This window comes from Oryctolagus cuniculus, chromosome 6 (assembly GCF_051225735.1).
Source record: "Oryctolagus cuniculus isolate XC-2025 breed Fujian yellow rabbit chromosome 6, ASM5122573v1, whole genome shotgun sequence".
In the NCBI taxonomy this organism is placed as follows: domain Eukaryota; kingdom Metazoa; phylum Chordata; class Mammalia; order Lagomorpha; family Leporidae; genus Oryctolagus; species Oryctolagus cuniculus.
The window spans coordinates 7,381,419-7,408,178 of NC_142872.1; the positions used below are offsets into that span (position 1 = coordinate 7,381,419).

General features: G+C 50.3%; 2 protein-coding genes, 1 long non-coding RNA gene and 1 other non-coding gene across 8 annotated transcripts in view; 2 read left to right on the forward strand and 2 right to left on the reverse strand.

Moving 5' to 3' along the window:
• Positions 1-757: 757 nt before the first annotated feature.
• ATG12 (autophagy related 12) lies at positions 758-13,634 on the reverse strand. Of its 3 annotated transcripts, none has more exons than XR_016235070.1 (4): positions 13,455-13,634; positions 9,719-10,064; positions 3,946-4,008; positions 758-3,087 (listed from the first exon to the last, which is right to left on the reverse strand). XR_016235070.1 is itself a non-coding variant. In XM_051844094.3 (4 exons), the coding sequence occupies exons 1-4, from the start codon at positions 13,618-13,620 to the stop codon at positions 3,028-3,030; spliced, it is 426 nt and encodes a 141-aa protein (XP_051700054.1). In that variant the 5' UTR covers positions 13,621-13,634; the 3' UTR covers positions 758-3,027. The 3 variants fall into 3 exon arrangements, 2 of the variants coding, with proteins under 2 accessions (XP_051700054.1, XP_069932120.1); XM_051844094.3 differs by having other exon boundaries at positions 9,928-10,064; XM_070076019.2 differs by lacking the exons at positions 758-3,087; positions 9,719-10,064 and having other exon boundaries at positions 3,947-4,008.
• LOC127490856 (small nucleolar RNA SNORA57) lies at positions 3,329-3,465 on the reverse strand. The gene has a single exon (XR_007919247.2). It is a non-coding gene; the product is annotated as a small nucleolar RNA SNORA57 (small nucleolar RNA).
• Positions 13,635-14,010: 376 nt separating the features above from the next.
• The window catches only part of AP3S1 (adaptor related protein complex 3 subunit sigma 1), a 60,339-nt gene continuing 47,589 nt past the window's right edge, over positions 14,011-26,760 (forward strand). For all 3 annotated transcript variants that reach the window (XM_008254913.5, XM_089334814.1, XM_051844090.3), the window contains exon 1: positions 14,011-14,180. In XM_008254913.5, coding sequence (XP_008253135.1) covers positions 14,112-14,180 — 69 coding nt within the window. In that variant the 5' untranslated portion in view covers positions 14,011-14,111. The remainder of the gene's footprint in view (positions 14,181-26,760) is intronic.
• LOC149125996 (uncharacterized) lies at positions 22,660-23,201 on the forward strand. Its single transcript, XR_016235079.1, has 2 exons — positions 22,660-22,755; positions 23,090-23,201. It is a non-coding gene; the product is annotated as an uncharacterized LOC149125996 (long non-coding RNA).

Below are 26,760 nucleotides of genomic sequence, written 5' to 3' on the forward strand. Positions count from 1 at the left end.
ATTAGGAAGTGTGTTTGGCCGAGCAGCTACACACAGGCTGGGACGCTTGCATCCCCTATGCCAGTGTCTGCTAAGTCCTGGCTCCGCTGATTTCTGCTTCCTACTAATGTGCACACTGGGAGGCACTAGTGACGTCTCAAGTAGCTGGGCCTCTGCGACCCACACCGGAGAACAAGACTGAGTTCCCAGCCCCAGGTGCTGTGGACATTCTGAGTGAACCAGCAGATGCAAACTCTCTGCTTCTCAAATAAGTAAATAAATTACACATTTTCCTTTACATTTTGCCAACTGTATTTAATTTCATTCACTCCACAGAAGTAACATTACTGATCACAGGTACTCATAGACACACATTATGTACCAGAAATAAGACTAAAATGGCTGATTCCTGAATGCTTTTCATTAGTGGCTGACGCTTGATTTCCAAGTGCCAGGAGCTTGCCTTGCATACCTTAACTCCCAGAAAATGAAGCAAAAGCTGCATGACAGGTAGTTCTCCTTTTCATATTCCTTAACTGCACTGACAAATGTTATGTAACCTGAGGCATATTACGAACTTCTAGTTTTCTCACTTGATTACAGAAGGTGATGATACTAAAGGTTTCTTTTAAGGTCAAAACTTGTAGAAATCAGAGATTCCAGGATATATACAATCTTATTTTGATACAGATAAAACATTCTTAACTTACCTTATGCCCTAAACATATGGAACTCATTTAAGTCCTTGGCATATTTTAAAAGATGAAAGCATAATATATTTTTTTTAAAGATTTATTTATTTATTTGAAAGGCAGAGTTACAGAGAGAGGAGAAGCAGAGAGACAGAGGTCTTCCATCTGCTGATTCATTCCTCAGTTGGTCACAATGGCGGAGCTGCGCTGATCCAAAGCCAGGAGCCAGGAGCTTCCCCCTGGTCTCCCATGTGGGTGCAGGGCCCAAGGACTTGGGCCATCTTCTACTGCTTTCCCAGGCCATAGCAGAGAGCTGGACTGGAAGTGGAGCAGCTGGGACTAGAACTGGTGCCCATATGGGATGCCGGAGCCACAGGCGGAGGATTAACCTATTGCGTCATGGCACCAGCCCCCTAATCTTTTTTTTTTTGACAGGCAGAGTGGACAGTGAGAGAGACAGAGAGAAAGGTCTTCCTTTTGCCGTTGGTTCACCCTCCAATGGCTGCCGCAGCAGGCGCACTGATCCGAAGCCAGGAGCCAGGTGCTTCCTCCTGGTCTCCATGCAGGTGCAGGGCCCAAGGACATTGGGCCATCCTCCACTGCACTCCCAGGCCATAGCAGAGAGCTGGCCTGGAAGAGGAGCAACCGGGACAGAATCCGGCACCCCAACCGGGACTAGAACCCGGTGTGCTGGCGCCGTGCCTATTGAGCCGCGGCGCGGCCCCCTAATCTTAGCTTTAATAAGTTAACAAGCTATTTTGGTCAAATAGAATAATTAAATTGATGTTAAAATTTCAAACTCAGATTTCTGGTTGTTGAGGTAGTAGGTATTCTATCATTACATTCTATCATTATATTCTATTTCATACTGGCAGCAAACATACAAACTCAAGAAACTTTTGCTATTTCTTAAATACCTATGCATATAATAAATTCACCTCCTTCAGTAAACTCTAAGTCACCAAAAAGCAGGGAACAGATTCCTCCTATATCCAACTTACTTGACTTCAAAATACATTTTCCAGGTTTTCTTTCAACTTATATATATACAAGTCTGTTTCCTAATCTCGTAACGTGGCACAATTCTGCCTGTCAGTATTACCCCACTCTGACCACTGGCTGCATGAATTTACCAGAGAGACACATTGGTATATAAGGAACCAAGAATTTACGGTCTGGGGCAGACAAGAACTCAACAGTGATCTCTTCACCACGAAGGGCACTGTTAACCAGCATGCCTCTGGTGCTAATGTAAGGCTGAACAACAGCCAGGATGTGCACTCTGGAATTTAAAATCCCATCATTCCTACCACTACCTTTGAAAAAAGATACTTGGAATTCTAGTACACATTAAGATCCCATTTGGACATTGCACTCAATTTCCAAGAATGCTTTACAAAAAACATGACAACAAACACAACAGAAAAAGATGAATTCTCACAGGGAACATGACCAGTCAACAGTATCAGTAAAAGCAGTGCTCTAGGGGTGACAGGAAGCTAAGGTTCAATTATTCTTCCAGGGCTTTCGACGTGGAAAACGCACTTGAAAACACTCAAGGTGCTCTGCCAGGCTCACCCAGCGAGCGCTGACTGCTGTGTAGACAGAGTCAGAGTCGATGCTGCAGTTACACCACAGGGCCCAGGAACCACTCAGATAGGACTGACAGCTCTTGGATGACTCATTAGTCCAGAATTCACAACATTCCTGTTTCCTAATAACTGCACTTTGCATATTCCCTAGAACAGTCCTTCCGCATGTCAACATGCCTGTTCCCCTAGCGAGATGTTTGCTAGAACTTAGCAAGAACCACCCTGTCCTCTGTCACCACCAGCAAAGATGTGAACCCACACTGCCAAACCTTTTCTGCCAGCTGGGCTGCCCCCTGCTGGACTACGGAAGGTATTCCGCCAGCAGGTCAGTGAAGCTGCTGAACAACATGGTAGACACAAAAAAGTTAACATTCCACCCCAAACAGGTTTCCTGAACAATGAGGAGAGAAAGCAATTCCCTAGGAAATGAACTCACTACAAAAAAACCAGCAGGGCCTTTCTCCAAGGGGACAGTATCAGTCACTCGAGACACAGCAATGAAGAACCATGCAACATCTTAATCTCCGATTCTATGTTGAAGGCAGATCAGAAGCCTCAACAGTCGTGCTGGGTGGGAGCAAGGGGCACACTCGTCAGTCTTTTAGGATGGTCAGTGTCTCACTCTGGTCACACTCCTGAGCCCGTGCAATCTATGGCCCTTTTTATGCTTAAACTAGGGTACAGGAGAGGCATGCTGGGCAGGCCACAGAGCCGATTCCTCCGCGCAAAGTCCTTCTATGTCGTAAGCAGTTTCCCTCTGTGGTTCATCCCCACGCCTGCGACTTGCAGTAATGCAGGACCAGTTTGCCATCACTGCCGAAACACTACAAAAAGAAAAAAGACAAATAAAAAAACAAATCAAACTCAATTGCTGTTATGGGTTAAAACCAAGAAAAACAAAATTATGAGTATCCTAAATATCCACATATGGATGCTACCGTGTTACAAGACTACTTCTTCCAAAAGATGCCTCTTCATATCAGAAACATCTAATTACTGTAATATTTAATGCAAACCCGTAGGAACTGGCTTACAGAGTTTAATCCTTTTTTTTTTTTTTTTTTGCCCTGTCTCACTGCTGGAGGACAGAACCGGCGAATGGGAAGCAGCCGGCACAGCAGACATGACGCCGAGGGGACCGGAGCCCTTTCCTGCACATGGTGGGGAGCGGATCGCAGGCCCGGCCGGCCAAGAAAAGGAGGGTGCTCACCGCCCTCCGAGAGCCAGCCTTTCACCCTAACTTCCCGATGCCTGACCATAACGCACACATTTTTACCTGTTTCTGGTAGTGCGTTTATATTCTAATGATTACCATTAAATTCCACAAATGATGAATAAAACTGTTCTTAGACACTTCGCTCATTTTTTGAGGCAGCTCTGGATTATGGGCTATGTGAACAACGTGGAAGAAACTAGAAGGAGAAAAAGGACATCCTACTTTCCAAGAAGAAAAAGAAATGTGGCTTTGAAGAATAACTTCTTCCTTGAATCTTCTATCACTGTGTAACTTATTAAGATCCTGGCATGTACAAGGTGTCGAGAGACAGACAAGTCCTCTCTTCTTTCCTTGGTCATGAATGGCATGCCGGTTACTCAAGGTGCGACTTCACACGACACAAGCTGCAGTACCCACACAGCACTGGGGCACACCCCACTCTCAGACAGACACGGTAACTGTTTACCTCATACAGAGTTCCAACTTCTTGGTCTGGGGAAGGAGCAAAGGACTGGTTCACATAAATAAACTACAAAAAAGAAAAAAGAGAGACTTATTTGTAATGCCATCTTGACAGAGCTGCATTTGCTGGGTTTCAATCAGCCAGCTGTCTTCAACTGTTTTCAGACTGAAGGAAGCCTCCCAAAACTCTTCATTTCCTCAATTTCTTTCCTCGAGAGCAATAATGTAATTTTTATTCCCAACATTTTATAATTTTTAATTTTTTCAAGTGCTTTTTGGAGGTTATTCAATAAATCACAAAAAAATGTTCTGACCAATAATTAGAGACAGAATTTCTTCTAACAAAATTTCACACACAGCCAAAAACCAACAAAAAGCATAAAAAAAAGATACTGAGCACCTTTTTCCTGAGTAGTTTACGACACACACGCCTCACTGTCTGAACCCCCAGGGCCCTCCCAGGCTGGGTGCCACTCAGCCACCATCACCCCCAGGGCCCTCCCAGGCTGGGTGCTGCTCAGCCACCATCACCTCCAGGGCCCTGCCAGGCTGGGTGCTGCTCCGCCATCATCACCTCCAGGGCCCTCCCAGGCTGGGTGCTGCTCCGCCATCATCACCTCCAGGGCCCTGCCAGGCTGGGTGCTGCTCCAGCCACCATCACCTCCAGGGCCCTGCCAGGCTGGGTGCTGCTCCGCCACCATCACCTCCAGGGCCCTGCCAGGCTGGGTGCTGCTCAGCCATCATCACCTCCAGGGCCCTCCCAGGCTGGGTGCTGCTCCGCCACCATCACCTCCAGGGCCCTGCCAGGCTGGGTGCTGCTCCAGCCACCATCACCTCCAGGGCCCTGCCAGGCTGGGTGCTGCTCAGCCATCATCACCTCCAGAGCCCTCCCAGGCTGGGTGCTGCTCAGCCATCATCACCTCCAGGGCCCTCCCAGGCTGGGTGCTGCTCCGCCACCATCACCTCCAGGGCCCTCCCAGGCTGGGTGCTGCTCCGCCACCATCACCTCCAGGGCCCTGCTAGGCTGGGTGCTGCTCAGCCACCATCACCTCCAGGGCCCTCCCAGGCTGGGTGCTGCTCAGCCATCATCACCTCCAGAGCCCTCCCAGGCTGGGTGCTGCTCCGCCATCATCACCTCCAGAGCCCTCCCAGGCTGGGTGCTGCTCAGTCACCATCACCTCCAGGGCCCTGCTAGGCTGGGTGCTGCTCCGCCACCATCACCTCCAGGGCCCTCCCAGGCTGGGTGCTGCTCCGCCATCATCACCTCCAGAGCCCTCCCAGGCTGGGTGCTGCTCAGTCACCATCACCTCCAGGGCCCTCCCAGGCTGGGTGCTGCTCAGTCACCATCACCTCCAGGGCTCTGCCAGGCTGGGTGCTGCTCCAGCCATCACTTGCAGGCCATTGGAGAAGGAAATGGTAACACACGTGAAGCCTTGGGGCCTCACAACCTCAACCTTGTTCTTTAACTGCTGCTCAATGTTTCAGCTTAGCACCTTTCTACTAAAATATTCCTATTACTTAAAATTCCAGAAGACACTGAAACAAAAAGTCAGACACTAAAACAAAAAGTCAGCGTCTACTTGGCTCTAGATTTTCATGTTGGAAAACAAAGCTTTATTTGCAGGGAACACGTTCACTTTCCCTTTATACCTGTAATCAACCTCTGAGGTTAAATGTGCCAGGCAGAGGGACTGCAATACGGTGGGCTGAGGTGCCGCCCAGGACGCCGGCATCCCATGCTGAGGTGCCTGGTTCCAGGCCTCCTCCAATTCCACCGTGTGTGCCTGGGAGGTGCAGCTGGTGGCTCCGGCATTTGGGTCCCCCAAGCCCTTCTGGGAGACCTGGGCTCCTGGCTGCAGGCTGGCTCGGCCCTGGCTGCTTGGGGAGTGAATCAGTGGATGGAAGATCTGTCTCCCCATCTCTCAAATAATGGGAGAAAAAAAATCCCTCTACCGATCTAGCTGTAACTCCTGGTTTAACATAGATTGAAAAAAAAAAAAAAAAAGGAAAATAGTACCACAACAGTTGACTGAGAGATATGGCCAATTACTACTACTTACACCTCTTGTAATCACTAGGAAAGATAAAATGAAATCATACAAATCAAGAAATGGTGCCTGATGTTCTACCATAAAATTTGCAGAAACTTAACAGGAAGTAGCAACAGTGTGTACCTTACTATGGCTATCCTACAATACAGATACAATTGTGCATCACTACTGACAGTCAATGAGTGAACATGGATGTTACTCTTTTGGTTCCTTTTTCTTTTTGTTAAGATTTATCTGAAAGTAGATTTGCAGAGAGGCGGAAGCAGAGAGAGGGGTCTTCCATCCGCTGTCTTTTCACTGAGCACGGCTCCCAGTGACAGTTTTCACTTCAGCAAAGCAAGCGCCTGTGACGTAGCGAGAACTGCACACGTGGGGAAATGGGTCACTATGATCTCGGCCCTCAGCAGCTCTGACTCACCAGAAAGGCAGGCAAACACGGAGAGCTGGGGGTGCACGTGAAGAAGCACCTAACAAGGCACAGGGCAGAGGCGGCATTAGCAGAGCCTAGCACGCAGCTCAGGAGACGCCAAAGCTGCATAGGGTCCGTGTGGGCTAGAGCAGGTGGAGCAGAACGCCATGGGCGCCATGGGCCTCCACGTGGCTTTGTAACAGAGTCGGCAACCCAGCGTGACTGTAACAATGGCAACAAAAAGCAAAGCTGCCGCCTGCGATGCCTACTTCCCACCGAACCACATCAGAAAGCCTGGTTTAGAAGTCCCTGCTCCACCTTCCACTTCCTGCCAATGCGAACCTTAGGAGACAGCAGGTGACTGTTCAAACACCTAGGTCCCTGCCACCAACGTGGGGGACTCTGTGAGTTTTGAGATCCTGGATTTGGGGTAGCCCTACCCTGGCTGTTGTGCTGTGGGTATTGGGGAAGTGAGCCAGTAGTTCTCTCGGCCATCCCCACCCCCTAAGAAAAAAGATGGCCATTCAGCATTCAGCTAGTTTGAGCTGAAACTGTGCTGTATACTACAAAGCTCCACACAGACAGCACGTTATTATGATCTGTGTTCCACTGAAGGAACAAGCAGATTTTGTCACTTTAAAGTAGATGCAGTTCCCCTGGGTTAACCCAAGTAGATTATTTGGAAGAAAGCTTCCCAACGCAGCACAGGAGCAGGAGTTCTAGCTGTAACCGGTACCCTTTGCCTCAGAATCACCACCGTGCTTGCTCCTTCTCTAGCAGATTTCCCGCAATGGAGTCCTGAGAATCAAATTCTCCAAGCTCCTGCACATCACCAAGAGCTTGTGCCCTGCTTAAAGTCGCCAGCATCGTGGCATAATGGGTCAAGCTGCCGCCTCAACGCTCACATCCCACATAGGCGCCAGTTCACCCCAGCTTCTCCACTTCAAATCCAGCTCCTGCTAACATGCCTAGGAAAGAAGCAAAAGATGCCCCCAAATCCTCAGGCCCCTGAACCCACATCGAAGACCTGGAAGAAGCTCCTGCCTTTGCCCTGGTCATTGTGACCATTTGAGGAGTGGATCAACAGGTGGAAGATCTGTATCTGTAACTCTTTAAAAAACTGCTCATTCTGGTCTTGTTCTTTTTTCCTGTAACATTAACAGACTATTTTATTTGGCCTTGATGTTCTCCTCAACGCTAACAATGTGGTGGGTTAGGCTGGCTTTTCTGACCTAACAGAGCTGCTCTTGCTGTTTTCTTGAGTAGCAATCAATAAACAGGCTCTGCTCCCAGCTCCTGCATCGGGTCCTTGCATTACTACCCTATTCAATTCTGATATAATTTCCCAGGTTCTCTTCAGTACAAGATCCTCTTAACCCTACTGAGTGTATTTTGAAAGCTCTCAGGGGCTGGACTGCTGGAACTGCTCAGGCCCCGCGTGCCAGCGTATAACCTTGAGCTGCAGGAGGACAAAAGCCCTCCCAGTTTCAGCTCTCATCCTTCCGTGGGGCCACTGTGCTGTGCGGTGAGGACCTGGGGGCTCATCTGAGGTTCTCTCCCCAGCGCTGTCAGATGCCAACTCTGTGGCCTGCTGCTGCTTCTAGCACTGACCCAATACCCGGGCCGTCCTGCAGTGGTGGGTGGCTGTCCTCACTAACTATGTCTGGTGTTTCTAAGAACCTTGCCGCCCAATTCTGTAATGCTCATCAATACCAACCACGGGTCTTTGGTCTTGCTATCCAGTGGATGAGGTTTTTTGTTTTTGTTTTTGCAAATTCAAGATTCAACTACACCTTCTGATACCAGTATCTTCCCAGAATTCTTAGTAATATGTTTCTGTAACATCTACTTCGCTAAAATCACGTGGGAAGAGCCAGACAAAAGAAGATGTGAGCTCTAGTTTAATCCAGGAAAGTGATCTAAGTCTTTTTTTGCTTTCTACTGCTTTTATGTGGGAAAGGATGATCAATTTTACTATGGTTTATTTCAAAGAACATGAATTCTATTTCTCACAACACCGGCCCCTACATTCCCGTCCTCCTCTGCTTTCCTACCTTACTCACTCCTCGTGCTTATCTTCACTACAGTGACACAGCCACGGCTCCTTTCTTGCCCCTCTCACCAGCCGGAACTGCAAAGTCCTCAGCTACCGAGGGCTGAGCTGCACACGCGTCGGTGACGCCCAGATCTGCTGCCCAGCTGACAGTCCCCTGCAATCAACTCTAGTGACACTCACTGAGCATCACGAGGGGAGACGCTCACCTCTAAAACGCAAATATTCCCAAAGTTTACCAGAACGACCTTCCCCGCAGGCCTGCTGCTTCATGCTCTTCCTGCCTCTAGCTCTAGTGCCCAACCCACCTTGCATTTACTTTCACACCGATGTTCCTGCTGTGACAGCCACTGATGGCCAAACTCTTCCATCTGAGTCAGCTCCTTGCTCCTCACTGACAAAATAAACTTCAAACGCTTTCAGCATCAATAACTGGTATGCTCATTTTAACCCACGACTGCTGGGTTCACAAGCAAATACACCCCTCCCATGGTTACACATACAAATTAATTTGTATTTTAAAAATACGTATTGGTTCTTCAATTGCCTAGCCACTCATATGCTATCTACAGCAATACTGTGCAAGCCTGCCATCTGTCTGAAGACAAAGGTTTCTCACACACAGTTTAAATTTAACTGTTGCCAAAATACCAAACACAGTCACGTATCACATGATGATGCTTCCTCAACAAAAAACCCCCTGGAAAATGGTGGTTCCATAAGACTACACTGCCTAGTGGTGTTACAGCTGTCTTGGTCTGTGTATGCACACTCTATAATGTCCTCGTGAAAACAGATTACCCACTCATACTTTTTGCAGAACATGTCCCCATTGCTAAAAGTGATGCATGATGGGACACGGAGACACTTTCATTTCCTAGTCAAATAACAAACTAAAGCGACTGGCATAGCACGTGGCATGCCCTCAATCCCACAGTGCAGTGCCGGCTTCCAGTTCCAGCTCTGCTTCCGATTCTGCTTCCTGCTCATGTGCAGCCCTGGAGACAGCTCAAGTACTGGGTTCCTGCCACCCGAGATGCCGCCTGAGGTTCCGGTCTCTGCAAGGCCCAGCCTCAGCACATGCAAGCAGCTGAGGTGTGAACCAGCAGACGAGGGCATTCTTTCTGTTTCCCCACCTCCTCATAAATAAAGCAAAAGTCTGATATAAATTTAATACACCACAAAATGCTTAATACATGCTACAATACAAAATAACTTCAACTCTTAGCTCTACCATAATACATAGCAAAGACATACTGCTCACCTCGAGAAGAAATGGAAAAAGTCAACACTGGGATGAAATAAATAAAACCTTTCCCCAGAAAACCCTGCCAGAAAGCACATTGATCCCACCACTAAGAAAGGTAAGAGCTCCACAAAGTAGCATTCACGGCTGCACGTGCATTTGTACATGTGGCAGGCTCGGCTCTGCTGTCTAAGAACTGAGGAAAACAGCGCCTGCTGGTCTCATACCAACTGTTCTGAGGCCATAAGCTTAAGGAACTTTCTGATGAAATCAATGAGTCCTTGGATGGTTCTTGTTCGCTCTACAGCCCACTTCTTGGTTTTCATGATAGGGGTATCTCCCACAGCCTTCAGCAGGATGTCGACTGTGAAGGTAGAAAGAAAAACAATCACTCACAATTCCACTGAAACACCCAGAGAGATTCTAATAGAAAGGACTATAACACATAAGCCTATCTGTATTACATGTTTATGATAAAAATGTTACAGATCTAAAAATGTGAATATTCTTTATCACCATTTCTTCCCCAGACCATACCAAAGTTGTCCCCCCTGGAGCCAATTCCTAAAATGCACTTTGACGTAACAGCTGATTCCAAACACAGTTTCAGAGTCAATAAAAACATGAAGCAGCATTCATATTCACGGTAATAGTCCTGTCAAGTAACATCATGGTTTTTTTCACCTACCAAACTAGTAAAGACACAGAATAATAGTTCAGACGATACTGCCACTGAGAATACACAATGGTGCCCTTTCTGGAAAGCACACAAGCCAATACCTATGCCAATATTTGAAGATACACTCTGACTCAATAATACTTCCAGGAACGTAGTCTAAGAAAACCTAACATGCACGAAGATTCACTTAGAAGGAGTTTACCTTCACTGTGTGGGGAGCAAACCGGACTAGACTGAGTTACTGGAATTAAGACTTATTCTATGCATCTGCTCTCCCACAATATGGCGCTGGGAGAGAAGTAAACAGCTTCCACACAGCTGCCTCCAGTTCAACCAATAAACTGTAGGACTTGCTACTGATTGGAGGAGAGCAGCGTACTCGGCGTGTGGGCAGCCGAGTTGGGATTGGCAGAGGAGGACTATAAAGGAGGAGAGAGACGGCATGCATCGGGAACATCTATGGGGAACATCTAAGGGGAACATCTAGCTGAAGGAACACCTGTGCAGCCCCCGAAGAGAGCCGGCCGGCGGTGTGCCGCTCCCCTGCGGAAGTGGGGAATGTGGCTAGGGGGAACTGCCCTTCCACGGAGGTGGAAGGGATAGTAGCCAACCCGGGAAGAACCAGCAGCAAACCCGGGGAGGGCCGAGCAGACGAAAGAACAGCGCAGGGTCCTGTGTCGTTCCTCCGCGAAGAGGGGGAGCGACACACTGAAGTGTATTTTTTTTTATAAACAGGAAAAATAAGACTTGGTAAATGTAAATACCCAATAAGGATTAAATAAGATAAACACTATGACAGTTTAAATTCTGGCTGCTCATCTGTTCATTCTCTCTCTCTCCCTCTGTCTCTGTGTAAGTGTCTTTCAAATAAATAATGAAATACATCTATAAATCCTGGCTGTGCCCTTTGTGATACGTATGCTATCAGGCCTAACCTTTTACCCTCACCAGGCCACAGTTTCTCCGTTGATAATGGCACCTACCTCATGGGCTGTTGTGAGGATCAGACGAGTTAACACATGCTTAGACCTGTATCTAGCACAAAACTCACAACCATGTATAAAACCATTGTATCTAAAGTGGCATTACAGGCAAACATTATTTGGTTTTACTTACATTTTTCCTAACTACCTAGTCTTCTGCTATATACTTTTAAATAAAGGAAAACAGTAAGTTACTGACAATAAAACACAACGAGGAACCAGAAATAAGTCTGAGAAATCACAAGATTTCAAAGACCCAAGGTATAGATGACACAAACCCGAAGACCAGGAATCTGTCGCACGAAGAAAGTTATTCTCCTTAAATAAGGAAAATGAAAAGGGAATCAACAACGAAATGCAAAACCCCAAGTTAGCTCCATCCTATTAACAGCCTTGCTGCTCTGGCATTCAAAGCTGAGACGCAATGAGTCAGACCCAATTTATTCGAGTTTATTCCTGCCAAGCACCCAGGGCGCTGGTTTCTTCCCACTTAGCCTTCAGCTCCAGAGCTACTTAGGGACCCCAGCTTTAGTCACCTGGGGAAGAGGGACGCACTGGAGACAGCAGAGGGGATTCTGTCAGCCAAGCCCACAGCTCAGCCTCAACCAGGCATCCCCAGGAGGGGCGGGACTGCAGCAGGAGCAGGGCCGCTCAAGGCCCCAGCAGGGTCCAGCTGCATCACAGCGGCTCTTACTCCACAGGTGCTCACTCCTCCGCAGCCAGACGGCACAGCCCAGCCCGGGGACGGTCAGCACCAGCTACTCAGCCCTCGGAGCGGGCGGCTGCTAGGTCCACCATCTCCCCCGCTCACCCTGCCTCGCGGCTGGGAGAACCCTGGCCTGCTTCAAACACCTTTCTTCCTCGCTAGAAACCAAGTTTTATATCACAACAGCAAATTCGAAGTTTGCCCCTGCTTATGGTAAACTAGAAGAAAAAAACAGCCAGAGTTCTGTGAGTTCCAGGGTTCTGCTGGAGAAATACCGCGGTGGGTGTCTACAGAAATGACCCCAGCGCACCGCGGGGGAGCGACGGGACCGTCCCAGGGTCAGGGCCGCACCGGGGGTCCCCGGGGTCAGGGCCGGGCCGGGGGACCACAGGGCGGGAGGGGCCGAGTCCCTGAGGTCAGAGCTGCACCGGGGGTCCGCAGGGCGGGAGGGGCCGGGTCCCCGGCGTCCAGGCTGCACCGGGGGTCCACAGGGAGGGAAGGGCCGGGTCTCCGGGGTCAGGGCGGCACCGGGGGTCCACAGGGAACGAAGGGCCGGGTCCCTGAGGTCAGGGCCGCGCCGGGGGTCCACAGGGAGGGAAGGGCCGGGTCCCTGAGGTCAGGGCCGCGCCGGGGGTCCGCGGGGCGGGAGAGGCCGGGTCGCCGGGGTCAGGGCCGCGCCGGGGGTCCGCAGGGAGGGAAGGGCCGGGTCGCCGGGGTCAGGGCCGCGCCGGGGGCCCACAGGGCGGGAAGGGCCGGAGGGAGCGCCGCCCGCGACGAGGCAACCTCGGGATTCCAGCCGGCTTTCGTCTGTCCTGCGGGCAGCTCCCACGCTGCAGAGCGCTCAGGACAGCCCACCCCAGAGCACCCCGCAGTTCACAGGGGCACGCGAACTCTCGAGGGCCCATCTCGCCGGCAGAGGGCCCACACTCTCGGGCAGAGCGCGCCTCTGCCTTTACTGTTTCCTTGGCGGTTCTCGCGCTGCGTAAAATTCCAGGTTTTTTTTTTGTTTTTGGTGCAAGAAGTGAATTTACGCTCAACCGTGGGAAAACCCCGGACGGGTGGAGGGCAGGAATTCTAAGTCTTTTCGCCTTGATCATTACTCAGACGAGGCGCTCCTCGGCTAGTGCGCAGAGCTGCCGAGACCTCAGCCGGCGCGCACCTGCAGACGCGGGCGGGCTGGCCCAGGCTGCGCTGCCCGGCCGGACGCGGTGGTCCGGGCCCGGCTGCGCGCCCCCGAGCGCTCGAGCGGGCTCCCGCGAGGGGCGCTCCCTCAGAGAGCGCTCACCGCCTGCTTTCTGAATTTCGCTTCTTTATCGGCCTCCACCCCTGCAGCCGCGCGCGTCTAACCACCCACCTCCCTGCCCACAAGGAAGCTCCCCAAATTACTTTTCTTCTTGGTGTCGCCAGGAGGCTCTTCCGTCCCCGGGGAGACGGCAGCGGAAGAAGGGGGCTCCGGCGTGGCTGTTTCCGGGGAGCCCTCCGGGAGTCCTTCGCCGCCAGCAGCAGCAGCGAGCGGAGGAAGAGGCAACACTGCCTCCGGCTCCTCCGCCATCTTCCCTGGGAGGCAGCGGGGGGCGGAAGTGACGGCTGAGCACGTGCGGGGGGCGGGCCCTGCACGTGGAGTGTCTCAAAGGACGCTCAGCTGTAGGGGAGTCTGACCCGACAGTGGAAGTTGGGGTCGCCGGTGAGTCCCCCAAATCGAGCTGTCGCTGGCTCTGACCGTTAAGGTAGCGGATAATGTCTACTCCGGAGAGAGACATTCGGGAAGGGGGTCGTGGGTAAAGTCCTCTTGGGCGGCCCAGCGCGCAGACACCCCGCGCCCTGTGGGCCCCGCCCGATCCATGTTTCCGCTTCCTCGGAGCCAGCCCCGCCCCTCCCGGCCCCGCCCCACCGAGGCCCCGCCCCGCGGCTCGGGAGCGCGCGCGCGCGCGTGGCAGGGGGCGGGTGGGGAAGGCTCGCCGGCCAGATCCTGAGGCGAGGCTCGCGCGCCCGCCCCCGCCCCGGCCGCCAGCGCCCACCGGGTCGGCCCGGCGCGGCCCAGCCATGATCAAGGCGATCCTTATCTTCAACAACCACGGGAAGCCGCGGCTCTCCAAGTTCTACCAGCCCTACGTGAGTGTCCGGCCGCCGCGGGCCGGCCGAGGGGCAGTCGTTGGCGGCCGCCGCCTCGGAGCGACCCCCTCCGGCGCGCGGCGGGCCTGGGGCTCGGGGTTGTCCGCGTCGGGTGGGCGGGAGCCGGCCGCCCCCGCCCCGCCGCCCCCGGCCTCCGACGTGGCTCCCCGGCGGCGGCGCGGGCCCTGGCGGCCGCGGCCCCGGCAGGTGCGCCGGCCGGCTGCTCTGCTCCGGGGGCCGCCCCTGGCCTCCGCGCTCGGTGCGGCCTCCGGGGCGTGCGCCCCTGGCCCCGAGCCCGGGCGACCCGGCGGTGTCTGCGGTGAGGACCTGCGGGTCCTGTCCGCGCCGCCCGGGAGCCGCGGTCGCAGCCTCCGGCCTGGCGTATTCCTGCGGGAGGGAGTTGGCCCTGGTGCACAGTTTCGCCTCTGGTGAATAGCAGTGCCGGTGACAGCGTGTCTTTGGGAAGCGGAAATAACGCTGGGCGCTGCTGACGAGTGCGGGAGGGTGGGTGGGCCCGGGCCGCCGGCTAGGGCTAGCGGGAGGTGCGCCTGTCGTGTGGTGTCGGGGTGCCCGAGACGCCCCCGCGGCTCGTGCGAGGGCAGACGACAGCCCCAGATGGGGGTCGTTGCTGCCTTGACAAGTGCTGGAAACGCAGCTGCGGTCGCGGAGGCGTTAGGTGGAGTGAGCGATCCGGGCCGCTGGGCTGTGTGCTGGGGCCAGCAATGAAGAGTCGCTTCCAGGCCCCCCGCCCCGTCCAACCTGAATCGGAACGCGCCGCCGAATTCCACCGTCATTTTCATCCAGGATGAGATTCTGGTTGCTCCGTCCGAGTGAAAAAAAAAAAGCCACTAAATTGTTTCCCTTTTGCTTCGCATACAGTACTCGCCTTTGTTGACAGTCTCTCCTGGCCGTTTCGCCGGTGCCATCATAGAAAGAATTCAGAAACAAACTTCCTCAGGTGTAGAATGAACTACAGTTCCGCAGTGAGCAGCGTCCCCAATACGGGCAGTGGATCCACTCGTGCCGTGCGGGTTTAGGACCGGGTCTTTCTCCTGCCCCGCGGGGATGGAAGTGCAGTTTCGCTGTCCTCCGTCGGTTGCCGTCACGGTCAGCGTGGGCAGAGGCACTTGGGGCAGCAGTGGGGCTCAGGTGGCATTTTTGGTGGCGCATGAGTGACAGTGCTCCTGAGATGGGAGCAGCGAGCTGCAAAGTATTAAAAAAAAAATGTGTTGGTTACTGGCTGTGTAGAAGTGGGGTCCTAGAAGACGTGTCTGTTTATCAGTCTTTGATAAATTGCATTTGTCTTTCAGGAATAATTTAAGATCACTGATTGGTTCCGAATCCTCCCCCAGATCTAACCTCTGTGGAGGTGAAGCTTTCTGATGCATTGGTTTCACCCATTTGTAAGCACTGTCGTTTACCTCCTGAGTGTACAGACACTGTTTGAAAGTCTGGAGAAGGCGCAGACATCGGGCCTGGCGGTTAAAATGCCTGCCTCTTTCATCGGCGTGCCTGGGTGTGATTCCTGCCCGTGCCCCACCAGCTTTCTGCCGGGGGGCACACGCTGGGAGGCATTGGTGAGGGTTCCGGGGGATTGAGTTCTTGCCCCCGGCATGGGGCATGGGAAGCCTGAGCTGAGTTCCTGGCCCCTGGTCCACCGTGGACATTCGGGGAGGACCAGGTGCACCCACGCATTGTCTCTTAGGTAGGTGGAGGGCTGGGCGTAACAGCTGGAGGAGAGCGGGAGACTGCTGCTTGTGCCGGTGGGGCACAGACACAGCTGAGAAGCAGCCGACTTGGGGCTGCCAGGTGGTGATGAGCGCAGCGGACAGGACAGAGCTGTGAAGGGGGAGTGTCGGAGACCGGGTCCTCGATGAGTTCTCGCTGAGGAGCGGGGAGGAGCAGGGGTGCAGAGGCCTGGAGGGGAGGCTGCGGCTGTGCAGGGCAGTGTCGGGAATGGCGTCTGTGTAGTGCCCTCTGTTCTCCCTGCCTTCGTGTCCTCCCTCCCACAGCCACGTCCCCCTCTTCCTTCATGTCCTCCCCTCCCACAGCCACGCAGCCACGTCCCCCTCTTCCTTCATGTCCCCCTCTTCCTTCATGTCCTTCCTTCCAGGGCCACGTGGCCACGTCCCCCTCTTCCTGCAGTGTCCTCCCCTCACATGGCCACGTCCCCCTCTTCCTTCATGTCCTTCCCTCCCACAGCCACGTGGCCATTCCCCCTCTTCCTTCATGTCCTTCCTTCCAGGGCCACGTGGCCACGTCCCCTTCTTCCTGCAGTGTCCTCCCCTCACACGGCCACATCCCCCTCTTCCTTCATGTCCTTCCCTCCCACAGCCACGCGGCCACATCCCCCTCTTCCTTCATGTCCTTCCTTCCAGGGCCACGTGCCCCTCTTCCTTCATGTCCTTCCTTCCAGGGCCACGTGGCCACATCCCCTTCTTCCTTCATGTCCTCCCCTCCCACGGCCATGTGGCCATGTCCCCTCTTCCTTTGTGTCCTCCCCTCCCAGGGCCACGTGGCCACGTCCCTCTCTTCCTTCAGTGTCCTCCCCTCCCAGGGCCACGTGGCCATGTCCCCTCTTCCTTTGTGTCCTCCCCTCCCAGGGCCACGTGGCCACGTCCCTCTCTTCCTTCGTGTCCTCCCCTCCCAGGGCCACGTGGCCACATTCCCCTCTTCCTTCATGTCCTTCCCTCCAGGGCTGTGCAGCCACGTTCCCTTCTTCCTCGTTCTGGATCCAGCTCCAATATCACTTAAGCAGTCCCTGAAATATTTTTATTTATTTGAAAGGCAGAGAGCACTATCTTACATCCACTGGTTCACCTTCCTTATGTCTGCAATAGCCAGGTCTGGGCTAGGCTGGGTCAGCAGGAGCCTGAAATTCTATCCATGTCTTCCACTTGGGTGGCAGGGACTCAAGTATTTGAGCCATCACTTGCTGCTTCCCAGGATGCACTTGAGCAGAAACTGGACTGCAGGCGCAGCGGGGACCCCGCCGAGCTCTCAGCTTGTGCGTTACCAGGGAGCAGAGTGGCCGGCTCCTGAACCAGGCACTGCGGCGGGAGGCCAGCACCCCATGTGACGGCTTAACCCGCCGTGCTGCGGCACCTGCCCGCACGCCCTGAAATATTTTACCTCGTGGAAAGGCTATTGGTTCTTAGGATTTTGTTTTTTATCTTTGTTGCGACACGCTATCCTGTTTTACAGCTTACTTTCTTGGGGATCTGTCCTATAGAATTCCTAAAGGAAGGTGCCAGATTTTAGGTAGAGTTTGTGTTAGTCTCTGCAATCCCTGAGTCTTGAAATAGTCTTGAAATAAGTGTGTGCATTTATAATCTCTCAGGTTGGGATAGAATTTGAATTAGAGTTGACTTTCTGGATTGTTGTTCTGCCTCTTAAAATTTAGTCCTTTGTTAAGCAGAGGTTTTAAAACCTATGCCTTTAACATTAAAAAAAGGGTGAAATGATTGCTCTCACGTGTTTTTATAGTTCGGAATTTTATTTTTCAAATTTATTTAACAAAAGAGAGAGCTCCCATCTGCCAGTTTACTCCTCAATTACAGGCAAAGCCAGAGCCAGGAACTCAATCCGCGTCTCCCTGGGGGCGGCAGGAACCCATTTTCTTGAACCACAGAAGTTGCCTCCGGGGTCTGCCTTAGCCGAAAGCTGGGATCAGGAGCAGAGCCAGGCAGGAAACCCTTGTGTTGAACTCTAGGCCGAATACCCACCGCATATCTTTGTTTTGGGTTGAAAGAAGCCTCTAAGAAGTATACATCCAAGAAGACTGGTAGCTTTTAGTGTAAGTTATTAAGCAGTGTGTTGGGTGTGCTTGCAGACAGTTCTGTACACTCAGGAGACTGAGGTTCAGTCCTGTAATAATGATTTAACTTTGAGCAGTTGGAAATTGTTTAACCTTTTACCAACAAGTTTCCATAACTGATTGGATTTTCAACCCCTGTTCCCTCTTATAACACTTGATGTACGTGCATCTCACTCTTTAATAGTACAGATTTCCATTTCATGCTATCAAGTTTAGATTTTTTTTTTCTTAATTTGAGAGATAGAGTTACAGACAGTGAGAGGGAGAGAGAGAAAGGTCTTCCTTCCTTTGGTTCACCCCCCAAATGGCTGCAATGCTGGATCTGCACCTATCCGAAGCCAGGAGCCAGGAGCTTCTTCCAGGTCTCCCATGTGGGTGCAGGGGCCCAAGGACTTGGGCCGTCTTCTACTGCTTTCCCAGGCCATAGCAGAGAGCTGATCAGAAGTGGAGCAGCTGGGACTAGAACTGGCACCCATATGGGATGCAGGTGCCACAGGTGGAGGATTAACCTATACCACAGCGCCTGTCCCCATGTTTAGATTTGATTGTGCCTCCAAGCTGCTGGCCTGTGTGGGACATCTGAAGTCACACACCTGTTCTGCTGAACTGGAGTTTTGGTTCCTTCTGCTGCAGTCAGACCTTAAGAAACCAAGGGTGAACTCCAAGAGTGTCCCCTTTCGTTTCTGCCTTTGTTCTTGAGCTGTGTCACTGAGAAGTTCATACGCTTCTCTTGGTTTGTCTCTTTAAATTGATGCTTAGCCACATCAGCTTGGCAACAGTAACCTTTGGTCTTTTATTACTGTTTGCCTGGAGATACTTGTATCGTACTGTAAATGACAAGTGAGACTTAAAACTTGTGTTTCATAAACCCAGTGTATTTTTAGCTAGCTATTAAACAAAGCAAAAAAGAAGAACCCTTTGGTTATGATTGCTATGTTATTAGTGAACCATAGTGTACTCTTGGTGAATCATGCTAATAAAGTAGAAATGGTTTGCTTTTATATGAATTCTCTTCGTTGCTTCCAAGATACAAAGCATTGTGTGGATGTAGGCGTGTGTGCACGGACATATCACACGTAGATAAAGTACAAGCAGGAACATTTCAAACTGTAAGATACAAGAATTGCCTCATTTTTTAATAACTCTGTCAGATTACTGAGTTGTTTGTCAACCTGATGCAAGCCTAGAAAGATCTTTATGGTTATTTTCTTGGTGAATTTTTTTGACTTGAGAGGATATGTAGCATTTTTTTCTTTCTTAATGCTGCATCCATGTTTATTGATCTATTAATCTTTTTTTTTTTTTTCTGGTCACTATTAAGACAGCTTATTTCTGTGATGAAATAATTCCAGTTCTGAGAATTCAGGTGCTGGCATTTCAGCTTTTTTGTTAAGAAAGTTCCCGATGATTTGGTTTTCTTCTGTGTTGGTAGGAATGCTGTTGGTTACGTAAGTTGGGTTCTTTGTAGCCCAACTCAGATGCTTAAAAAGAACTTTGTGCCTAATAGGAAGTGCATAGTAGTAGACAGCTTGCAAAATTGCCTCATTCAGCAAACCAGTAACTTCGGGGAAAGACCCAGTTCCTTTCTCTTTCACTGTCTATCTTCACACAATCACTAGTTCAGTCCAGAGAGGGACAGTGATGGGGAATCCTAGAATGTGTCTTTTCTTCTTTCAAATGAGTTAGACCTACCCAAGACCACCAACAACGTATTCTGATCAGAGGTCAACCTTGGGGCTGAGGAGGAAGGGGAAACGGGACTGGTGTTCTGTTGGAAATACGGCACAGAGGAGTGGATGCTGGTCTCCAGTCCCTCTCAATTATTTTTAATTTTTGTTTTTATTAATGTATAGTTGTTTGATGTATGTGTATATTGTGAAATGGGTAAACAGCCTAATTCACGTGTCTGTCAACAGTCCCTTTTAGCTCATGTTTCTTTTCAATAGATGTTTTTTCTTATCTAATTGTAGATTGTGAGGTTGTTAATATCAGGAATGGTTCTTTACGATAGACAATTAACAGGTCACAATAAGTGTTAGTTCAAGATACACCTTATGTTAAAGGATCATTAACAATTCAAATTCTAATATGATCACAATTTTTGTGTAAATATTTTTGAAAATCTGTGTTTTGTTTTTAAATTATATGAAACGCATTAATAGTAAAGGAGAGAAAATGTTGAAAATGACGGTGATTTTGGCTCGATTAGGGAAGTGTTGTCAGTGTGCTGTGTCACATGTCATTCATTGGTCTTTCTGGTCAGGAGAAAGATCTTGGGTAGGGTGGCTGTATTGTGTTTCTGCAGCAGTCATTGGTTGCTGCATTATTTATTGTTTTAAATTTTAATTAAGTTCTCTTTTGTGATCGTATGGAACATGAGTATTATGATCACTAGGGTCATCCATGACTGGGCCACACAGAGATAATTGGAAGCTCTGGGTGTTTTCCTCCAGTCCTGTGTTCCCTTCCAGAATGCCCCAATGAAGAGTACGCGATTTTAGACACAGGTAGTACAAAATGAACGCATTGGAGCTGGTGGTGGATTTTCTTTTTTTTTTTTTTTTTTTTTTGAGATTTATGTATTTATTAGAAAGGCAGAGTCACAGAGAGAGACAGAGAGATAAAGAGAGATCTTCTATCTGCTGGTTCACTCCCCAAATGGCCACAATGGCTGGAGCTGGGCCAGTCTGAAGCCAGGAGCTTCTTCCGGGTCTCCAAGTGGGTACACGGGCCCAAGGACTTGGGCCATTGTCTGTGTCTCTGTGTCCCAGGCACATTAGCAGAGAGCTGAATGGGAAGTGGAACAGCTGGGACTTGAACTGGAACCCACTTCGGATGCCGTTGCCACAGGAGGCAGCTCTACCCATCTGCCACAGCGCCAGCCCTGGTGGTGGATTTCTTAAACAGTTGTGGCTTTAAGATAAAAATGTTAATTTCTGTCTACTCTTGTAATTTTCACATACACGAATGCATATGAATAACAAGTTAATTTGCATATATACCTGGGTTTGATTCCCTACTCTCTGGCTCCTAACTCCAGCCTCCTTCTGTGCAGACCCTGGGAGGCAGCAGTGGTGGCTCAAGTAGTTGGGTTCCTGGCACCCCTGTTGAAGACCTGGGTTGAGTTCCTGGCTCCTGGCTCCCAGTCTAGCCCTGGCTGTGTTGTAGGCATCTGGGGAGTGAACCAGCAAATGGGAGCTGTCTCTCAGTTGCTCTTCTCTCTTCTTATCAAAAAAATTTCGTTTTAAAGAAGTCATGTTAGGAAAAGTTGGAGATGCCCTTTCCCAGCCCACCCTGCCGTGTCAGCTTCTCCTTGTCAGATCCTTTGAACGGCAGCGTAGGGAATTCGCTCTCTTTGCCGAGGGGTCAGGCAGCTCTTTGCAAGCCTGGGGACCTTCTGCCCTGTCAAGCCGGCTGCTCAACATTCAGTCAGTCTGCAGTAGGCTAATGTTTAAGTTGATAATATCGTTCAGCCCGTGAATGATGTTACAGATAACCAAATGGCCCTTAGCAGAGAAAGGCTCCCCCTCCCCCAAGTCGTAGAGGAACGTTGCTGGGAAAAGCAGCAAAGGGGCTGCAGGCCCCTCTTCTCCCTGGACATCTTCCTTCCACAGGTGTTTCCTTGTTGTTTGTGTGTCTAAGTGCTGGGAAGGTAGTGATAAGTTTTAGTGGCAAGAGGGGGTTAATAGATGGACTCTGCAAGGCCGTGGGGAGTCTGCAGAGAAACAGCAGTGCACGGGGCCCAGGTGACGAGCGGAGGCTGTGTTAGCCCGGGTCCGCAGGCAGAGCAGCCCCCGCACCCAGCCTGTGAGAAGAGCTCTGATTGAGGGGAGAGAGGAAGAATTGCAGGAGCAGCCGAGTAGGGAAGGGATCAGGCAGGGTGGAGTCCCTTGCATGGGGCTCACTGGATGTGGTCAGGAATAGCAAGAAGGCAAGCTGGGTAATGACAGGAAGAGTGGCAGGAGATGAAGCCAGCAGGATGGAGCTGCACCGCACCTCCTCTCACATCCCTCTGTGGTGGTGGTGACCTCATCCCAGCGTGCCCTCCACTGCCCTGCACGAGTCCTCCGCGTGTTTGTGCGCTTGCGCAGCGCCCTTGCTGGAAGGGTGGAGCTGCTCCCTCCCCTCCGCTCACCTTGCTGATGCACCTGTTAGTGTTAGCGTTGGGCCCTGCAGAGGGGTGCTCACCCAGTGAAAACAGGTAGACGTCTCTGTTCTCGTTCTGTGCAGCCTCCCTGCCGGTGAGTCCTGTGATCAAGCTGGTGCCATTTCCTGTCACCTTCAAAGTCACACAACCCAAGAAGAAAACTTTTTTTTAGACCTCTCACGGGCCATAATAGTGTGCAAACAAAATCCCCGTGATGCCGCCGAGCACCACCGCGTGGAGCCGAGCAGCGCTTCCATCTTTCCTGCCTTCCTTGGAGCCTGACGTCATGGCAGGAGTCACTCCCTCTCGGTCAGCGGTTTTTGTTTGTTTGTTTGTTTGTTTTAATTTGACAGGTAGAGTTATAGACAGTGAGAGAGAGACAGAGAGAAGGTCTTCCTTCCCTTGTTCACTTCCCAAATGCAGCTCCAGCCGAAGCCGGGAGCCAGGTGCCTCTTCCCGGTCTCCCATGCGGGTGCAGGGGCCCAAGCACCTGGGCCATCCTCAACTGCCCTTCCGGGCCACAGCAGAGAGCTGGGCTGGAAGAGGATCAGCTGGGACTAGAACCTGGTGCCCATTTGGGATGCTGGCGCCACAGGCAGAGGATTAACCAAGTGAGCCACGGCGCCGGCCCCATCGGCGTTCTTTTTGTTCCTGGGGACGAAGGGACCTGTTTGAATTTTCCGAAGACCCATTGGGTGGTTTTGATTTATGGGTGCTGAGTGCAAGGATTGCCTGTTCACCTATCATGAGTGTGTTCTGCTGCTTCCTGTCTTACTGTGATAAAGAAGAGTTATAAACTAATTTTAATGCAGAAAAATGTGTATCATAAAATCCATTTTTCAGCATTTTAAGTGTATTGTCGCCTTCACTATCATCTGCGTTGTAGAACTTTCCACCTCCTCTGACCCTGTATGTACTGAGCGCTGACTCTTCCCCCTCTCCCAGCCCCCGGGACCCTCATTCTACTTTCTGTCTCTGAAGTTGACCAGGAACCTCAGGTAAGAGGAACTCTAGAATGTTAGTCCTTTTGTGGCTAGTTTATTTCCCTTGGCATGATGTCTGCTAGGTTCACCCATGTTGTAGCACATGAGTGTCAAAATTTCTTTCCTTTTTCGTTAGGTAACGTACTGTTTATTTATTTGAGACGCAGAGAGAGAAACAGATGGGGAGAGAGGGAGCCCTGTCTGCAGGTTCGGTCCCCGGAGGCCTGCAATGGTCGCCCTTACATTCCATGACTTGTTTGTCTTTCCGCTTGTCACTGGGCCCTGGGACTGCCGTCCCTTCTACCTGTGTGAACAGTGCAGCTGCAAACATAAGCACACAAAGCATAGAAATACCTGTTGCAGCCTCTGCTTTTCCTCCTTGGAGCACATGTTCAGAGGGGGTTGCTGGGTCGTCTGTTGCTTCCTAAGACAGAATCACCGTTTTCTGCAGTGGCTGCAGCATTTCCCACCCCCCTACCCCCCCCTCCCCCGCCAGCAGTGCAGGAGGATTCCGGTTTGCCCCATCCTTGCCAACACTTGTTATTTTCCAGGTTGTTTTTTTTTTTTTTTTTTTTTTTTTTAGTAGCCATTGTAAGGGGTGTGAAGTGGTGCCTCCCTGTGCTTTTGATTTGCGTTTCTCTGAGACTAGTAATACTGAGCCTCCTCTTGTATGCTCAGAGGCCATTTGTGTGTCCTTGGAGAAGTGCCTACTCATGGCTTTTGGTTGTTTTTTGAAACCTGCTTCTTTCATTGTAGGACTCCTTCTTGTGTTGTGGGTATCAGTCTCTTATCAGCTACGTGATTTACAGATACTGTCTCCCATTCCATGGTGTGCTTTTTCACTCTGCTTGTACTGTCCCCCTACACACTTTTAATTTTTTTTTTAAGATTTGTTTATTCATTTGAAAGGCAGAGTTACAGAGAGGCAGAGGCAGAGAGAGAGAGAGAGAGAGGGAGGGAGGGAGGGAGGGAGAGGGAGGGAGGGAGGGTCTTTCATCTGCTGGCTCTCTCCCCAGATGACTTATCAGAAACCAGGAGTCAGAAGCTTCCTCCAGGTCTCCCATGTGGGTGCAGGGGCCCAAGGACTTGGGCCATCTTCCACTGCCTTCCCAGGCCACAGCAGAGAGCTGGATCAGAAGTGGAGCAGCTGGGACACGGTGCACACATGGGATACTGGCACGGCAGGTGGTGGCATCACCCACTATGCCACAGTGCTGGCCCCCACTTTTAAATTTTTGATGAGGTCCAACTTACCTGTGTTTTCTTTCATTACTTGTGCTTTTGGTGTCGTATCCAGATTATATTTTAAAAATAATTATATAATAATTCATTGAAAATATACCATAATTTATTCAACCAATTTTACTGTGGGCTTTTTATTTTGAGTAATGTGTTCTTGACGAGGATTAATTAAGAATATACTTGTAAAATCTGATACATAATAAGGACTGAAACTAATAATAATGATTGCTTTTGTTATTATTCCTGATTACCACTGCCTGCTCCTGGTTGGAAGATCACATGGCCAAGGGACTAAAGAACATGCCAGAGATCGTTTTCAAATAGTTTATAAAATGCAAAGTCCTCTACCTAAGACTCATCCAGATAGGAGTTCCATTTTCCGACTCTTTAGGGAGAAAGTGTAACTATGAAGTTGTCCTCGCTTCTTTTTTCACAGAGCATCTTTGTTAAGATATCGTTCACATACTATAAAATTCATTTAAATGGGTTTGACCTAGTGGTTAAGGCACCACTTAGGAAGCTTGCTTTGCGTTTTGGAATGCTGGGTTTGAACCTGGCTCTCATCCCACCCCAGCTCTCTGTTAGTGCACACCCTGGGCACTAGAGCTGAAGCACAGGCACTTGGGTTTTGTCACCCATGTGGGAGACTGGATTGAATCCCCTGCTCCTGAGTTCTGCCCAGCCCAGCCCAGCCTCAGCTGTGCCAGGTCTTCAGGAAGTAAACCAGCAGATAAGAGCTCTCTGTATATCTCTGACATTCAAAATGGATAAAAAATATTAAAGTATAATACATTCAGTGTTGTCACTTTTATTATATCATGATTGTAAACTAGAACGTTTTCATCAAACCAATTAGCAGTCACTCTGCAAACCCCACTCTCCCCAGGCCCTGGCAACCACCCGTCTCTTTCTGCCTCTACGTTTGTCTGTTCTGGATATTTCATATGAATAGAATCATGAAATATGTAGTATTTGTGACTGGCTTCTTTCACTTAGCATGATGCTTTCAAGATTAATCCATATTGTAGCATAGACCAATAATTCATTGCTTTTTTAAAAAATATTTTTTCTGTGAATTTTTTTGAAAGTTCATTTGTTTATGTTCATCTCCTTGAAAGACAGAACAAGAACAATCTTCCATTTGCAGGTTCACTTGCTGAATGTCCCCAACAGCCTGAGCTGGATGAGGCCAAAGTCGGGAGCCCACAGTTGCCATCTGTGTATCCCACATGGGTGGCAGGGACCCGAGTACTTGGGCCGTTATCTACTGCCTCCCAGGGCGCATTAGCAGGAAGTTGAACTGGAAGCAGAGTAGCTGGATCTCAGTCTGGCACTGCCATATGGGATGCGGGTGTCCCACGCAGCATCCGGACCTACTGCACAACAGTACCTGCCCCTTCATTTATTTCATTTTTTTTTTTTTAAGATTTATTTATTTATTTGAAAGTCAGAGTTATACAGAGAGAGTAGAGGCAGAGAGAGAGAGAGGTCTTCCATCCGCTGGTTCACTCCCCAATTGGCCACAGTGGCCAGAGCTGCGCTGATCCGGAGCCAGGAGCCAGGAGCCAGGAGCTTCCTCTGGTCTCCCACGTTGGTGCAGGGGCCCAAGGACTTGGGCCATCTTGTACTGCTTTCCCAGGTCATAGCAGCGAAATGGAGCAGAAATGGAGCAGCCGGGTCTCGAATCAGCATCCATATGGGATACCGGTGCTTCAGGCCAGGTCGTTAACCTGCTGTGCCACAGTGCCGGCCCGCCTTCGTTTCTTTTTATGACCAAATGTTTTATAGTATGGATATGTGCCATGGTTTGTCTACCTATTCATCAGTTGATGGACGTTTGGATTGTTTCCCTTTTTTTGGCTTCTGGGAATACTGTTAGGAACATTCACGTGCAAATTTTTGTGTGGACGTATGTTCTTATTTCTTTTGGGTACAATCTTAGGAGTGGGGTTGCCAGTTCATATAGTGATTTTATGTTTTAATTGTTGGAAGAACTGACAGAATGTGTTCCAAAGTGACTGCACCATTTTACGTTCCTACCAGCAGTGTGTGAGGGTTCCGGTTTCTCTACATCCTCAACAACTCTTGGAGTCATTTTGATTCTCGCCATCCTGGTGGCAATCAGGTGGTATCTCGTTATGGTTTTGATTTGTATCTTATAGTGAGAAATGATCTTGAGCCTCTTTTCATGTGATTGCTAGCCATTTTCACATTTTTTGAAAGAAATGTCTATTCAAATCCTTTGCCCACTTTTTTTTTATTTTTATTATTTTTTTTATTTTTATTTTTTTTATTATTTTTTGACAGGCAGAGTGGACAGTGAGAGAGAGAGACAGAGAGAAAGGTCTTCCTTTGCCATTGGTTCACCCTCCAATGGCCGGCGCGCTGCGG